This window comes from Cydia splendana, chromosome 2 (genome assembly GCF_910591565.1).
Source record: "Cydia splendana chromosome 2, ilCydSple1.2, whole genome shotgun sequence".
Classification (NCBI taxonomy): domain Eukaryota; kingdom Metazoa; phylum Arthropoda; class Insecta; order Lepidoptera; family Tortricidae; genus Cydia; species Cydia splendana.
The window spans coordinates 29,729,917-29,748,661 of record NC_085961.1 but is presented as its reverse complement, the minus strand read 5'-3'; the positions used below and the strand labels follow the sequence as shown (position 1 = coordinate 29,748,661).

The 18,745-nt window shown below is 36.6% G+C and overlaps 1 protein-coding gene across 1 annotated transcript in view; it reads left to right on the top strand.

The window, feature by feature from the left end:
• LOC134806126 (adenomatous polyposis coli homolog) overlaps positions 1–18,745 on the top strand; it is a 52,957-nt gene that overhangs the window by 11,104 nt on the left and 23,108 nt on the right. Inside the window, exon 2 of the mRNA XM_063779409.1 lies at positions 16,599–16,873. Coding sequence (XP_063635479.1) covers positions 16,628–16,873 — 246 coding nt within the window. The 5' untranslated portion in view covers positions 16,599–16,627. The remainder of the gene's footprint in view (positions 1–16,598; positions 16,874–18,745) is intronic.

Here is an 18,745-nt window from a genome sequence, read left to right as displayed (position 1 = left end):
TGCGGTTAGAATCAGTGCCGGTGGATTAAATCAGTGAAATAACTATTGAAACTTGTAATTGTTACGTAAATCTAAGACTGACGATACTAAACGTACATATAGAACGTAGTGATATACCGGTTGTGGAAGTTTGTAAATGGCTATGCATAACATATAAAAGCCATAACAACAGCATGGACATGGATTTATCTCTTTTATGTATTATATTCGTGATAGAATCAATAATATGACGGTTTAAATCTTAAAAAAGGAAATGTGCTGTTGTTAACCAATTCCATTTATACAACAAACCAGATCAAAACCACCATGCCATGCAAATAATTTTATCCAGAAAAAATGAAATAAATGCATTTGTATTTCTATTAAAAAAAAACAAAGCCAAAAGTTTGATATGTGGACAAGACATACCTAGGCATTTTGTTTCAATTTGTCCTCAACCAGTTGCATCCAGTTGTCTCCTCTTACATTCCATGTTCCGTCCTATTTCCCTTTAATTCTCTAATAGCAGCAATAATCTCTTCCCTACGCCTACGGCCTAACACCAATAATTTAGAAACATCCTGCAACACAACCTACACACTCGTTTATATGCAACGTTGCCTTCAGCCGCCTTATACGGATTCACCGATAGCGTGACGTGTTTTATTTGATTTCGCATACAAATGTATTGATCGGCGACTTTTTGCAATTCGCCGGTGAAATGTCTTTGGGACCTTGGACGTGTGACCTTTACAACCCCTGTTTAAATGTAGTCAAAGTTACAATTGTACCCAAAGATAATTTTTACTCGTATTTGCATTCTAACTAAACAATTTTCTTAAGACAATATAATATCTATGTCTAACTTACCTATGCGGCGAGCGTGATGGACACCTTTGCGTCTGGAAGGGCGCGGGACGGGTTGTTTGATTGAGTTCTTGGTTGTAGCTTTATTTTGCTTAGTTTTAATTTAGTTTAGTTTAAAGTTAATTTTAATGTGATTTGATAATTAATCGAGTATGTTTAGATATAAGTTTTAATTTCTAATAGGTTTAGTTGTACGTGGTTTATGATGTAATTTGAATTGTATTGAATGGAATGAATAAAATACATAACATTCTTCCTGTAAAAAAAAATCGAATACAGGTATTACATTTTAACCACTATTCGTTTGACACTTTTTTACAGGTATTTATTAAAACCGGTTGTACGGTCCCTGTACTCAATTCACTTACTTAGCCTACGTATTCAAGATCGAAATAATTATAAATTTTGAAACGCGTTATCTCGAAAACTATTAGATCTATACAGAGACAATTCTAGACTCGTATTGTAGCAAATTAAGTCTACTTTATAAACTTACCTATTCAACAGGCAATTTAGATAGGTAATCAAAAGGATTATCGAGAGATGGGAAACATATGATCATGATAATTACACCACTAAAACATTAGAAAATTAAGTATACTAAATATAAGAGGAAGTTCTTTTTTTCATACTTTTCTCCTAAAGTGCTAAAATTCCGATAACCAACCGTTGTTTTAGCTTATCTTTCAATCAATCTCAACTAATATCCGGCAGCCTAGGCCACAGAATTCAGGTCATCGCTTCCTTCCTTTCATACTTGACCCCTCAGGAAATTGCCAAGTGCTTCCTCAGGAAAATCTAACATCAGCGGAACGAAGGCTCTTCATGGCTTATCATCGTCCACAATGTTAACTGAGAATTCGTAAACCTTATTTCAAAGATATAAGGATGAGGTTCACCGAGTTAGAATAAGTGTTTCTTCTGTGAGTACATCCTTTGCAATGGCTTGTCAGGGATCTCTTGTCAGTTACGCCTTTTTAGTTTTTATTGTATTATGAGAATCGGAAGCCGTAATAGTAGGAATGTAACTACAAGTATATCCTCAATAGGCGGAGGAAAATTTACATGGCTGTTTTTGTTCATGGTTGTGTCATTTTCGCTTGCGTGCTTCCGTTTACAGCCAGTGTTTAATTCAAAGATTTGTCTTTAAGATGGACTTAATTTAACTAATAGGATTTAATCGGACGTATCAATGACATTTATTACTTAACCAACCAATCTTATCTGCCCACGTCCACCTACTTTAGTTGCCTCCTCATTTACAACGCCACTTGCAGTTTTTGCCGTGACTACCAAAACAAAGTGGCTTCTCAAAGCGTATCAATAAGCAGCCTTTCAAGTCCAATATAAATAATTACACATTTATTTCGGATTTATAATTTACAAGTTTAAATTACACTAAAATTATCAGGAAATACAAAATAAACATGGCATGTTGAACATGCCATCCAAAATGGCCATATACATATATTTTTGTACTTTTGTTAACGATAGACATAGGAATTAAACGCGCGGTTTTAAATGCGATAAACGCAGTGTTAAACGCAATGCGTTTACCGTACAGCGTATACCCATTTTACGCGGTACACGCAGCGGTAAGCGCATTGTCATTTTTCCTACATTCCGTTGAGGCATGCGTTTATCGCATTTTAAAACAACCCCTAATTATTTGGCGCTGATTGTACTTTGTTATCAAAGCGTCAACTCCACAGAAGACGGCACTCTCACTTTCTTTTACTATCTTTGAATTAAATCATAATTATTCGTCAAGTGACAAGCTAATTTGTTCCGCACGGGGATTCTTTGTTTGCTAGACAGTTTTAATTACTCTAAAGTTCTTCTGATGGACATTACCTATTCATGTTACGTTGGGTACAGATAATGAACTTAAGCCTCTCTTGTACTACTTGTGTGCACTACTGGGCATACAGGGTAGCCCAAAAATAAACGTATTTAAAATATTCTTTGTCAACGTATTTTGGACCAAACTGTTTCTACCTTTTACGTTACCGTTTTAAGCAAACTTTTCAACTTAGTAAATTATGAGTTTGCAAACCTTACATTAAATTACAAATATGGAATTTCGAAATACTACATACAAAAGGGGCATTCCAAATTTTTTACTCGTAACTATAGGTTGAAATATTCAGCACTCTTGGATTGTTCTATAATTTGGTGTATCTGAGATTAAAGCCTGAGGGCAATTGCCTAGATATTAATAATGAACTAAATAAACCTCACTTATAAGAATAGACGCGATTGAACGAAATTCATTCTTATTTTCTTTTCTTTTTTTTTATATATTGAAATATACGTGCTCTGGCCTCTTACCACCATTAATACACGTCGACCGAGTTAAGCATTTATTACACGCCGTGATGATTCAATCAAACCGCGTTATAGATTACATCTCGTATTCAATCTATATCTGCCGGTTGTAGCATATATTTAGATGGAATCGATAACGAGTGTCATGTCGAACGATTTCATAAGGCATGTAAGTAATGAGTTCTTGTCGAGAAATTATGCGATCATGATTTAAGTTTTTTAGTCTATCATAGACTAATAAACTTAAATAATGATCTTATCTTCTACGTACACTCAAAAACAATAAAACGAATCGTTGTATACAGAACGTTCTTTCGTTCAATACCTAGTGAACGTTCTATAAAGCGTGGACCGTTTTTATTGCTCTTTGGTGTATAAAAAAAGACCCGTTTCCTAGACATTTACACACAACGCTGAGTCTAAACGTTTGAAGATACCTACGTTCTTTGACATTTAAAACATCTCTTCAAATGTCGTAAAGCTCCACAAAAAACATTTTTTTGTGAAATTGGGGTTGAAAGCTTCAATTTAGTCAAATTATAGTTTCAATTTAGGTACATTAAGTATGTTCATTTTATGGTTCTTAAAAAAATTAGCTAATTACGTACTCATTTGAGACTTCATCTTGTCATCTCAAACCAAAAACGTTCGCACACGTCACACGCGATTCATTGTGTCGCTTCTTGTAATTATGCATTGTTCCTATAACTTTCGTAACATTGTTATGTATTAGACTTCCTATCCTGTCTTCGTAACTAATGTAGGTTACTTTAATATGCAAACAAAGTCAACTTTATAGACGTAATTGAGGACGTGCAACAACTATTCGTTTTCTCTAATGCGGGAGATTCTGGTTAAAAACTCAAATGAATTAAAAACCAGTGAGTTTAGACCCCTGGTTGAATGGGTTTTAATCATTGCAAATGAGCTCTAGAACTAGAACAATCCCTTTCAAGCAATACGGCGAATTTCCAATCGCCCTATAGGTAGGGTGATACTATTGGTCCATTAGGGTATTATACTATTGGGTTGCAGATATACCATTTACCCCAATGAGACTTAAGGACTGAAGAGTGAAGAGTACAGTTTTAGTTTCGATTTCAAATGCTGGCGCGTTCAATAGACAATCAATGTCATTGAGAATATCAGTCTCCTTAAGTTTACTAAAAAAAACACGTCACGTCACGTCTTTTAACATTCTTACGTTTCATGTTGTCTTACCTCATTACTAAATACATTTAATTGCTTTCGTTTCGTTTCCGTGCGTTGCGTCATTTCAGATTAGTACTAATGCGTCTTTTTTCTACTCCGTACTCCTTTTTTTAACTCTACCGGCGGTTTTCAATTAGACGCTCTCTTGCTGAATCTAATTGCTTGTTTCAATTATATTTATTTGCCTACCTATATTTAATTAATGACAACATTGACAACATACCTTTTGATGTTTGCTATATGAATGTAATTTGAGGTTTAGTGATTGGGTGGAACATTGTCTCCCACTCATTAAAAATACAGTCAAGATTAACAAAAACTGATGGGTATACAAAAAGCGCTTGAGGTACGTTTCTTGCTTGATTGACTATAATTCCAAATTCACAATAACTCCAAACTCAGTTGATACGTGGGTTTAACGTCTCTTCAATTCATTTCAAAATTCCTATAATTGCCTTATGTGCTTGTATAGTCACATAAAAGCCACAGGAGTCTACGTGTTATCGGGCAGACGATCTTAATTGAGACTATTGCAACCCAATATACTGCCATCTACGCTTGTTTCAAAGACTGCAAACGTCTAGCTTGAGACAATCGATACTGAAACTTATTGTTTATATCACGGCTTGTATAATAAAATATATCATCGTAAAACATTTCTCCATACGTTAAATGGTCACATTCTGAAATATGCATTTAAATAATGTTATCGCACCTTATAGTTTTACAACTATTACTTTCTCGTAAGTGTCTTCAACGACTTTTTTGTCTCCAACTTTTTGTAGGAATTTGAAACCAAATGCGCTGCACTTTGTATGTTGTTTGTTTCAAACTATACTGCAAGTTGTTGGCAATGTTGGTATCCATAACAGCTAAATCCGACTTAAGAACCGTATTACATACTCAACCATTCCCGTTCGCTATCTGTAACACTTAAGGTTCAATAAATGAGCTCGCACTGTGTCTGAAAATTGACAGCAATCTAAAGATAGAGATGAGTTCCGTTCTGCTCTGCAGCCAAGAATGCAGCCGCATTGCAGTGATAGTACTGGTACTGACCCGCTGCAATAAAGTCGGACGTCCTGCCCGGGCCTTTACAATACTTGTTACGTGCTTATGCTTACTGTTTGATATTAAGGGAAGGGGGGATTTTTTGCATGATTTAAATCTAGTAGATTTAAATCATGGGGCCTAAAGGGGCCCACTGATTAACAGTCCGCCGGACGGTATCGGCCTGTCAGTTAGAACAAAATTTTGACAGTTCCGAACAACTGACAGGCCGATACCGTCCGGCGGACTGTTAATCAGTGGGCCCCTGGCCCCTTTATGAAAAAAAATTAAATAAATGATTTTAAAAATTTCAAGGTCGTGAGGTAGGAAGGGATGCGCCTTAACTTCATATAATTTTATAATGGGTTTAGTTTAAACCTCTTTCACGAATTTTCTTGCACTTGGATACAGTTGAATGCTGGATCCGGAAGCTAAGGTCGGCTACGCTCGTGTGTCCATTTGGTCTAGGTTAAAGTTTAACAGCGATCGACACAGGCGCTTAGGATTTGTCATACCTATTAGAATTTCAATTTGAGTACAGAACGATGCATAATGCAGAAGTTTGTCGGAAACTCGATCCAATTTTGAATCACAAACTTAAAAATAAGTGACTTAACAAACCCTTCATACGGTTGTATGATTCCGGAAACACATGTTCTAAACGTCCGGTACACATCGCTCATTTGTTCGATACTAAAATAAGACTCGTGCATTACAATCACAGGTCGCAATGTTCCACGCTAAGTGGCTAACGCTAACGTTCGATTGTTTTTAAACAAGATATTCGATTGTATAATTGTCTACATTTTCCTTTTTATCCAACTACAAGGAAACCAAAAGGGAAGGGTTTTAGCAGTTTAATGTGGTTGAGTGGGTTATTTTGTGTCTGTCGCAGTAGTGTCAAACTAAAATTGAAGTTAATAAATGTGGGGTCAATCGATTCTTTACGACAACCCAGATGGCATAGGCTATATTTTCAACTATAAAAGTTAAACAGGTTTTATTTTTTAAAGTTTTGCTTGTTGAAAGGTGGGTGGGACTGACATACCCCTGGCTTTAATCACACCAAATGCGTATGCAGCTCTCCCTCAACTTAATAATAAGCAAACACACGCTATAGTTGTATAAGGAAGTATATGGCACAATTTACAAAGAGCGTGCCGCATTGTGCGTCTGGTGTGTATTGGTCTTATGCTCCAGTAGGCTATCATTACAGTTATTGTTGTGCAGATTGATCATTCACCGTTCATGTCTTCATTGTTCTTGCCACTTTCACCGGTTCCCATCATGTTTTATATTGAATCTTCATTGTATGCTACTCAGTAGTACCCATACAGGTTTGGTGTAACTTTATGACACGAACCAATCGAAAATTGACGTCTCTTGCACCTTATGGCACTTCACCTTACTGAAACTAACTGAAAATAACTAAAACAATCCGGCCTAAAAAAAATTCCCCTATACCGGATTATTGGAACTGCCGGATTATTGGATTTTTTGGGCCGCCGGTGCCGATTGGCACTAATTAAGCCGGATTGGCGAACGCCGGTGTACTGAGCGCCAACTAGACAAAACTAAAATAACAACGGTAGCTCTGAAACTACAAAGGAAACAAAATATTGTAAAATTATAAAATGAGAGAGAACAATAAATGATACGTATGTTATAGTCTCACCATAATAGTAACTTTATTGCACTGTAATTTATCTTACGCGACAGATCTAAATTGCCTATTTATTGCCTCTACATTACACTACACTGTCTTATCATCCCCGCACAATATACCTAATATTATATAAAGCGAATAAGTATACGACAATAGATTATAGCGTATTCGCTCAAAGTCCCATGACGGCACTTTTTTCGCTCCATTGACTCATTTTTAAACGAATATTCGTGTTCCACCTCATTTCTTAGTAAAGAAAAACAAATTTGCACAAATACGTGAGGTGAATTGCTAAAATTAAATCAACCGTATAAAAATTTCTATCAATCAGACTGTGTGTAATAATTTGCTGTAAACTTTAGCAGATTAAGTATTATAGGTGCCTAATACTTACATTGTTTCGCAGAGTGCCTATCAGAATAACGTCTGACAAAGCATTCGCGAATCGTCTGCGAAATCAAAATCAACGCAATTTAACTTGGCGAAACAATAAAGGGCACCCTGTCACCATAGAAACGAGATGATACTCTCTGCTACCAACCGAGAGTTATTGACTGTAGAAGGCGTATACAGAATCTAAGAAACAAGAACAGTCTAAGAAAAACTTGTACCCCCGGGTTTGACAGTATCGCACTCAAATTAGACTGTATTATGGTAATTGAACTGTCAGACGTCAACTTCTGACACCCAGAGTTACAGCATAATGTACGGGGCCGTACAGTAAAATCTACTTCACCTGTCAAATTCGAGGCACGGATTTTCCTTAGACAACTCTTGCCAGTAAACCTCTCAGTAAACGGTACTGCACGGGCATCAATCTACGCTAGACTCCAGTTATTGTCTGTGTCTTACTCCAATTGCGGTAATAATAGGGTGGCAGATTCCATGACACTTTCACCTGCTTCGCTTTGCTTTCGTGTTTGTTGCTGCAGCGATCAGCTTTGCCTGCTCATGCTTTGATCATCTTATGTAATGAGCATGTCAGTGCCATGCATTTTGAAAATCCCTGGCAAACATTTGGGTGTTACGGTTCAATCCTTAAGAATTCTTACACAGTATAAGTTTCGTGCAGCGGTCACTTGCAAACATATTGAGGTTACAAGGTACACCAAAATACTAAACTCTGATTGAACTGATATATTTAAACCATTACAATTTCCTGATGTATTTCCGTGGTCCTATCAGAAATTATGACAGAAGACTTACCAATCACTTATGTTTGCAATGAATAGATTATTAATTAAATATAGATATTGTCCGTTTTCCAGGTCATTCAAAAGTCCACTAATAAGCTCGCTCAAAAGAACTAGAGTTTTATATGGCCATTACTGTGGTTTTATCACAAATATCATGACCATTAACTCCTCTAAACTCCACGTAGGCACGTATATCTTCCTCTAACATCCCAACATCGTTAAACAAGCCATCCCATCCAAACATCAACAGTTCATACTAGCTCCGTTTATTTTCCTCCACCCGTCGATCACGCATGCATTCAACTTCTTTCAATAAAGGGCATATGCTGTGGAAAATGCTATCCCTTACGTCCTTATAGTAACTAGAACGTTCTCTATTTTTAAACACCATTTCCTGTTCACGGTTTTGTCATACGACTATTATAAATAAAAAGACCTACAGTCCCTTGCGGTACTTGTATTTATACGGCTTCTGAATCAACTCTAATCCCCTCGTCAAAAGTTACTGTCAAAGTTTGTCTCAAAGTTCTCGAAATAGGCGTAAAGCGGGTAAGATTGAGTGGAACCCTCTAAACTTGTTTCTCGAGATGAGATATTGTAAGTCGGGGTCATTGTTAGATTTGAACTGACAATATCCAGACCAGAATTGACCAGATTGAGGGTGCACTACACGTGATGTGTGGTGAAAGATCATATTATAATCATGTCATTATACAAGAGCCAATAATACAGGATTCGTTCTTCTGTTCTGAACCTATTCAGGGGAACATTTACCGGAATAGGGTATTTTGGGGCCCACGTGTTTTTAAAATAAGTTTCTCTAATCCCGCCATAATATTTAGCTCCAGCGTTTTTTCACGGAAGGAGCTATACGTTGGGATTTTATTGCTTATCTGCTTTATCCACCGGAAGTGTTTAGGATTTATGGCAATTGCAACGGATTTAAAAGATCTATACATTATTTAAGTTAATGGCCACATTTACATGATTATGTAGAACGTATCGAAGAATATGTATTGAAGTTGTGTTTTCCCGTTACTTCCTATTTTTATCATAGTTTTACAATTCAAACCAATGCAATTAAAACTGACTTGTGCTTTCCCTAACACTATCTTTCCTATCGATCGACACCGTGCCGACCACAGGCAATATCGACCTCACCTGTCCAGGACGCGTACGTTTTCTCTTACGTACGTGCACGGTTCGTTGACCGTGCACCGTGTTTACGTTTACGTTGTACGTTTCTAATTATACGTGAAGGTCGACTGATAAGAGTTTGTGCGAGGAAATGTATGAGTTGTCGAGGTGTCATGTAATGTAAGGTAGTGGAACGTTGCTGGTATTAACTGTTTTTTTTGCTTATTAATTTATTTGAGACCTCTTGTTGTATTTATAATGGTTTTCCAGTTACATTGATCCAATGCTTTAGTTTAGCATAAGCATTAGCATTATGAAGCCCTAAAATATACTCAGTTATTATTTATTATGTACAATAAAACAAAGGCACTTCAGGTGCGACCCTGGCCCTGTTAAGGATTACATTTGCGTGCAGTGTTGTGTACAACGGCAGAATACCTAATTGTTTTCAAAACAAGAGTAATGTTGTGTTAAAGTTTATTAATTAAATTCTATTCTAAAAAAAATCTTCATGTCCGCAATTCACTTCACTACCATAACTTGCCCAAATACGTATGGCTTTTCAATTTAGATATTTCCACAAATAGGGTGAAATGTCAGAAATGTTTTGTCGAAATCTCTTCAATACATGTCAATTATTAACATGACGATGACGTTAAAATTCCCTATTATACATATATAAAACCACAAATAAATAGGGATATTAACTGTTATGTTCTGCGGTTTCATTTAAACCACATTGTTTATAATTATAATATAAAAAACCAAAATGCTCAAAGGTCAAAATGAAGCACGTAGGCATTCTAAAACCGCCGGCATGCCGCGAGGGTTGCAAAGGGCCATCAAATATTGTCAAAGGAGCGTATCTGGGTCAAGCCGCCGGGAGTATGCCGTGTACAGTCAGCAAGAAAAGTGGCTGCGAAAGACACTTTGGGCCCAGAAAAGATTATATTTTTCTAGTGCGTTTAGTGCGGTCAGCTCGCCACTGCTCCGAATACATCATCAATAACAGACAGCGGTTTTATTAGACACTACTTAATACATATTTTCTGTTTTGTGCCACCACGCACTTCGCACAAAGCCAATAATCTCAATTACTAGTAAGTAATTCCGCATACCTATCTCTTAAAATAGATCAATCTTTCAGCTAGGGTTGATTCATTTCGGCTACGAGGTACACAAATATTATCTGTCAACATTAAGAGCACAGCTGTCATTACAAGCGACTCTTGTCGTTTCCTGGAGACCCATGTAACCGTAATAAATCCCAATATTTTACACAACACGGGCGGTCAACCAAGAGAAACGAATTCATTTGGATGTAGGAGCTAATCTTAATGTAATGTTCAGCGAATGTGTCTGACTCATTCTAATTGACCCTCTTAACAACACGATCTTAGTCGGTTATGTTTTTTGTCCTATGATTCATCAAGAAACCCTGCAAATTACTGTCAAGTTAGATTTTGAATCACACAATAAAAAATATAAACAATCAGGAGACTGAGTTATATCGTAATTCGTAAGTGCGGCGGGTGCACAGAATGCGATTCCCACTGACCTGCATTGAAAGCATTTATGTAACTTCTACGTACCCTTTGATAACCTTACAAATACGCAACGCTATTAATTTATTATTAGACTTCCATCGCTAATATACGTACTCTAGATATGTACAGTCAACAGCCGAAGTTGCTAAGCGGGCGATGAGTTTAAAATCATTTGAGCACAAGTTCATTGTCTAAGAAATAAGCGTGTGTGCTGATAGTTTTGATCTCATGCGTTCACCTACTTCTGCTACTGATTTTACATAATTTACACTTATTACGTACATAATAAGGCTGAGTTTATTTTTTTAACAGTTTAATGACATCCTTTGTAACATCCCGTCGCCTCCCCACGGTTGCACATCTGGTATACATAAAGTTAAAGAAAACTCATAAAAATAAGCCTTGAGCGCAATGTAAATAAATTCATTTATTCTCACACGAGACTCGTCACTAGTATTTTTATGCCTCTACTATTTTCCGGTTTCTCTAGGCTAGGGTTAAATACAGGAATTAGGAAGGTGGAAGAAGGAACGCAAGAAATTAGCTATTTTACATTTATGAATTGATTGCTACTTGAAACCAGTTTGCCTACTTATTTAACATCATTTAAACAGTTGATATTATCAAACTTATGAGTCTTATGACACCCCAAGTGTTACACATAGTTAATATTATCACTACACCTTATAAAACAAAGTCCCCCGCCGCGTCTGTCTGTTTGTATGTTCGCGATAAACAAAACTACTGAACGGATTTTCATGCGGTTTTCACCGATCGATAGAGTGATTCTTGAGGAAGGTTTAGGTGTATAATTTGTTAAGGTTTACCCGTGCGAAGCCGGGGCGGGTCGCTAGTCAACATGTGGTAGGTATTATAAGTTTGATAATATTAACTGTGCTTGAATGTAGCATCGTAGCTACCTAACGACTGATTTGAGTACGGTTTTTTTACGTAGATTTTGATCCTTGGGGACTTGATACATTTCTGAGCTTAATTGTACCTAAAAAAAGAAATGCACCCATAAATTAGTTCACCGAATTGATTAAATCCACATCTGCCGTCCAGAATCCCATTTCCATATTTTTGTGGAAACTGCCGTGTTATGAAACAGTTCGCAGCGGCGGTATTTTGAGCGCCCGTTACGTGATGAGACGTAAGCGTAGTTTTACGGAAACCTCATTCATTAGTTACTACGTCAAGGGGTCATCCATTAATTACATCACACGTTTAGGGGGAGGGAGGGGGTCAGGAAAATGTGACATGTTGTGACAAGGGGGAGGGGGGAGTCATAAACTTTGTGACGTCACTTTAACTTCATCAGTAACCGAAAATGTATTTAAATTATTTTATACGCTTATTATCATTTAAATAACAAGGTTTTGAAACGATAATCGTTTTTATTCGTTTAATTTTATTTCTTAATCAGTTTTGGGTTATAAAATTACTAAATATTTCTTTTGTCAAAAATATTTTGATAAAATATTAAATAAATATTTGCCGATTTCGTTGAAGAAATGTGACGTCACACCAGGGGGGAGGGGTTTGCCAAATGTGACCAAGTGTGACAAGGAGGGGGGGAGGGGTAAAAAAACCTAGAAATTCGTGTGACGTAATTAATGGATGACCCCCAACAACACTGTTCACAAACGAATTGTCTAATGTCCAATGTAAATGTTTTGAACACACTTGTAACTTTACTTAACTTGTATCGTACTAAATAAAAAAAACTACCTAAATCTTGCAAATCGATTTTAATTTACTTCTAATAGCTATATCGATTTGAAACTTTGCAAATTAACAGACTTTTAATACAGATGACAATATAATAATTTGGTACCATCGAGCTGACTTAATGATGAAGCCAGAAGATGTAGGTATAGGGAACTCTTCTGTGGATAGACCGCTTGAGATTGGTTGCATGCGAACATGATGCGTTTTGACGAGTCCAATTTCTTTGGGTGCGTTAAGTGTTATTAGTATTTTATATTAGTTATTTTTTGTAGAAACTTATGTTTCTAACTAAGCAAATGTAAGGAAATCTGCAAATCCTTTGGTCCTTAAGGCATTCATTTACTCGAGTGTCAAAGCCGTAAACAAAGGTAAACAGAAACAGCAATGAAAAGCAGCTCAACTGATATGAAACAGGTAACATAACATAACATACCGCTAAACTTTGGTCCGCTGCCGATTGCTTGACTAGACGTATACGCGGTATGCGCACTTTACTACTGTCTATAGTATAGCCAGCCATTAGTCCGGCTTACATGCGTGACCAACACTACCACAAATGACTTCAGACAGTTAAATTAAAACCACGACATAAATAGTATTTTTTAAAGTGAAAACTTCTTTAGCGGCGCTGTGCACGGACACGTAACGAACGTTACGTGATTTCAATTCAATTCAATTTCTTTAATGTCAAAATAACACATGTCAAACAAAATCACAATAGAACTACAAAATATACAACTAACACTAAACACTCAACTACAAAACACTAACACTAAATTAAAAACACATAACCAGATCAAGGAAAGAAAAAGAAAATAGCAATAATAAATACAAATGTCAAAAAAAAAGTCATTAAAACTTATACATCACAAATACATCACAAATGTCATTATTTACGAGATTATTTCATGTTAAATTAACTGTAGAATTCCTTAACCGTAAAAAATGCCTTATCAATTAAATATGCTTTCAACTTCTCAACAAACAGGTCATAAGAAGCCGCCTCTTTAATCTCACGGCTCAGGCTGTTTTAAATGCTTTAATTTTAATTTAAATGCCATCTAGTGAGTTTTCCTCTAACTGGTACTAATATAGCTTGAGTACTAACAGTGATGTGCTTAGGGGTTTCAAGTAATGCGACGAAATAACGCTAGATGGCGTTAACCTCAATTATACATAGTGCTGCAGATATTTTACACTAGATGGCGCTGTTATTAATATTTTGACGTAAGACGCAACTGTACAATGTAACTGTTACAATGTCATTGAGTTTTCACTTCTGCCGGCACTCCCCGGAGTACAACCCGTTGTTTTTTTATTAAGTAATTTCTTTTACGTTTGAAGAACGCTAGTAGCAACGAAACCTGTTCCTATAATACAATACAATAACTGTGATTAATTCCATTGTATTAAAAATCTAATAATAAAAATTCAATCCAAATTTCCACTACTTTGAAACCCACCACCACCACTACTCTCTATAAATGTATAACCTTTTCTAGTCTGGACCACGATACGATACTCGTAATCACTGATATCATTATCTAACACATTCTACTCAACCTAATCTATTAATTAAGAGCGATATCGATTGTGCACTGTATTGTGAGTTCATAACTACAACTGGCAGCTTTCCAGCGATGCCGGCAGTAAATTTAACGCTGCCCACCCCGCGAGAGCCCTTCTGACATTAACAGTTGTTTAGCTGAAGCTGACCCACTTCGTTGATAAAAGGTTGAAGGGATATTGTCTTAGCAGCTTTGAAAATGGCACGGCTCAGGGTGACCTGAATAATAAGACTAATTTTAACAATAGATTATGGATAAGATTTAAGCCGCCGAGCCTTTACAAGATTGAATAGATATACTCGAGAAATTTCGACGGATAACACCGCCGTGGAGGGATTGTGGTATCAACGGCGAAACCAGACGACGCTAGTTCGAATCTGAGCACTGAGGCCTTGGTCAATTTTTCTTTCTTATGTGACATCTACTAGTATTACAGTATTTTTTTTAGATTTTGGAGATAACTCATCCTATTTATCAGTAATCATATAAATCAAGCAAATGTCATACGCTGCTGCAGGGTGACAGTTGTTAACTGATATCATTGTAGCTGTTTACAAAAACTTATTGAAATTTATAGGTATCTAAACAACTTATTGCAAAAAAAACGTCGTAAATGTAGTTTTTTTTTACTTGTTAGGAAATCGGAAGTTAATACTTTATCTTCATATTAATAATATCAATAAATTATGCCTTTATTTACATCTTTAGCTAACATAGCTTTTCCTTCAAGCCTTAACATGCGACGTTGGCTAATAACTTCAACTTAATGTTGTAAACACGGATAACTTATGATAATAACGAGGCTGACAACAGTCGAAGTATGCCAAGTACACATACACATCATAGATATATATATTATATCCCCCGCAAATCGTAAACTACTGAACTACTTTGCGTTGCGGGAGTTAAAATAAAAGTACCTACCATTATTTAAAGTAGTTCAATCTGCAGGAGAACGATAAATTGTTTCATTAGAGGCATATCGTCATTTCGCTTTCAATATTTTATGGAGTAACTACGTCTTATAAAATTGTAATATTGTGAGTGTAGCCATATCAGTTTCTCAGGGTGCCACTGCCAGGATGGTGGACAGGCTGTGCTTTTATAAGACTTTCGAGATATATAATAATCTGCTGGGTCTAATTTAAAATAATCAGATTGAGATATCAATGCAGATCTTACTGGCTTAAGCACGTGTACAGATCACTTTGAGCGCCTCACTCGTTTTTGACTGTACATAGTGTCTCAAATTCTGTAACCACAATAACAGTTAGATACAGCTTTGCAGTTGAACTCACAAAACCGGGTCAGGGGACCGCAGCCGCGGAATCTAAGCGTACCTCGTAACACTAAATGTATCGTAAAGCGATCGTTACCCCGCTTCTGGAATAGCTCACTAAGAATGCTTGTGTAAGTTTTGAATGGATATGATGTTGTATGTGGTTGATTTCTCTTTAGAAACTGAATCACATCAATGTGGAAGCATTGGGGAGAGGTGAAAGAAGTCGGATTGAATAAACGCATGTATTCTTTTGTCATGTGCGGTCCAGCCCTAAAAGCATTTAATAACCGGAGTCGCAGTTAAGAGCTTACCCCTCTGCCGAAAACCTTGCACAATTGTGCAAACTTTTGTATGGACTGACGTTTATCTGACATGGCTATACGTTACGTACAAATCATGTATAAATAGCCATACATTTGACGTACCCCTCCCCCATAAAAATAGGCATACTGTTTTGTACAGAAAATTACAGCCAAGGCGTCTCCAGTTACTAAATGCTCTAAAATCCAGCCAGACAAGCAGTCACTGACAGTAAGAATGACGCCGTGTGACTGAGGACTACGTTAAAAACTGTATAGGTATTAGGAATATTTTCGAAGTAATCTCACAATAGTCGTCTAGTCTAATTTATATGATATGATTTATTTATCTCACAATATACAGTGTCACTTAAAATTACACATGGTAAATTTTTAGGAATCTATATTGTGATTGTCAGTTTTTTAGATTATGAATAATTGAGTACAAAAAAATAACACTGACAATCAAAATTTCATTCAAAATTATTAAATTACGATCGTATGTCAGCAGTTTCACAATAAATAAATTAAAAACAAATATTTAAAAATAAATTCACCAGAAATGGGTCGTTATTAAGCTATAAGTAAAATATGTAAACAAAATTAAGCACTTATGTCACAGAAATCAAGGTCAAGCCAACCTTATAGAACTAAGCTTTTCAAAACATAACAAACGTAACATCGGTATCCAACGCCAATACCCAATCTCCATAAACTTACCAACCTACATTTCTAGAAAACAAATGAACTAAACAAAAAGCCAAAATGAACCGCGACTATTACAAAGTGTCGTACACGAGCAACCGCATGCCGACCATCTCGGACGATGTCCTCGACAACGTCGTCGACACAGAGTTCAACGCGAACCAGTTCAAGTTGTTCGACGACTTCACAACGGACCTGAGGATCAACTTCAACTCCAGCAGCTTCCGGAGGAGAGGCGATCCGAATGACTCGGGCGTCGATATGGAGAACGGGAATCCGATGGATGACGCCAATGAAACTGATTTGGTAAGTTCTTGCAGACTCTCCACTCTAAATAAGTGTACTCGGGGATAAAAAAAAATATCACGACAGTAGGTGGTATATCCTGCATCATTCATAAACAGACAGAAAAACAAAAATCTTCTTTAGGGAGGCAAGTACCCGAAACTTTAGCGACTTCCATTACTATTGCCCAAAACCGCGGTCCAAACGTATTTTTTGGTATATCAAGATTGTAAGCCGCCAAAGATTTTTAGTTTTAGGTATAAGTACAAAAGATTAATGTGTATTATATATATGGACATTTGAAGGTAGTGTATCAGAAGGATAGGAAACTGTATTATCATTTGTGGATGCTGTGTTAATTTTCTAGAGATTTTCTTGAGGAATGCTGTTTAAGGTGACCTGTAAATATTGCAAAGCACGGCACGAAGTCCCTTTTATTCTACTTATAAGTACTTACATGTTACCTAACATGGCAAAATTACCTACATTACATAGCAAATAAATAGCTCTCCGTGGGTAGGTAACTTTGTACGACAACTTAATTAACGAAGTTGGCAACTAAACCAATCAATAGGTTTCAAGGATCTCCTTCAAGATTATTTCCCTTTTGCTAAATCTAAACGATTTAATTATTTGTTATTGATAAATAAGTAGGTTGACATAAATTTAATGTAAAATATACAGGGGCCGCAGCCAAGATCACAACGTCAGTCGCAAAGTAAAAATGTATCGCGATGACAGATGCAAACGAAATGTCACACAATCTTTTCAATACATAATTTGAGTACCTACCGGTTTCCGTTTTCTGTTAACTATTGTCACTTGTCCAGGCCCCTAGATCTGTCAGCGTGAACTCTTCACCTTAATGACATTAAAACTCAATGGCGAAGAACCCGCATAAAACAAAAGCTTGACCTCGAATCAATCAGTCGACAATTAACCGGCGCCACCCATTGTCGGCCGGAACGTCCATTGTCCACTCTTCTACGGCATTGTCACTGACTCATTGTATTCATTATGCGACTGTCCCGTACATGGGGCTGCTTAAGAAAAACAATCTTGTACGGAGACAGATCCTCGCGCGTCAGTGGTTAGAACTATACCTAATCTAGAGAGGGTAAACTGAACTGAAGGCTGCGGGCCATTTCATGAGATTAGTGTCTTGGTGTATAAATCTTAGTGGCTCCATGACATATCAAACATAATTTTTGAAAAATATGCCTGAACATAAACCGTTTTTAGATTACTCTTGCTCATATTGGATATCAGTAGGTATGTAGGTTTGCTGGAATGAATTCGCACGGCAATTGCACTAAGAATATGGGCCTAAAATTCACGAGTCACTCTTAAAACAGCAAAAAACACATTGCATACATTTGGATACCTACTATGAATGTAGTGAAGCAAGAAAGAAAATTGCACATTATCCTGATGGCGCCACGGCTTAAGCGATTAGGGGAGATTGATAACTTGAGACTAGTTGGGATTGGGACGAAGGTCAAACTATATTGCGTGGGGTCTAGAATTGAGATCTGAAAAACACTAAGAAGCTTCCACGGACCGAAAATACTAAGGTTGTTGCGTATATCAATGTTGCGTAGATTGGCGGAATAATATGTTTCATTTAATTCGTGTGGATATCATTGGTTGCCCTAAGTCGATCAGATCGTATAATCATGTCTAGGTAGATAATATTTCTTAGTATGATGATCGTACACAAACTTTATGCTAGATACTCCTTGGACAGTTTTACAAACTTTTCAAAACGTTTTGTTCAATTCTAGTACAATTATTAGACAAAATTAATCTTAAACAAAAAAGCAATTAAGCTAACAACGTGTGGTCAAACTAGGAGTGAAATTATATATGGTAATACAGCGCTGACCTAAATAT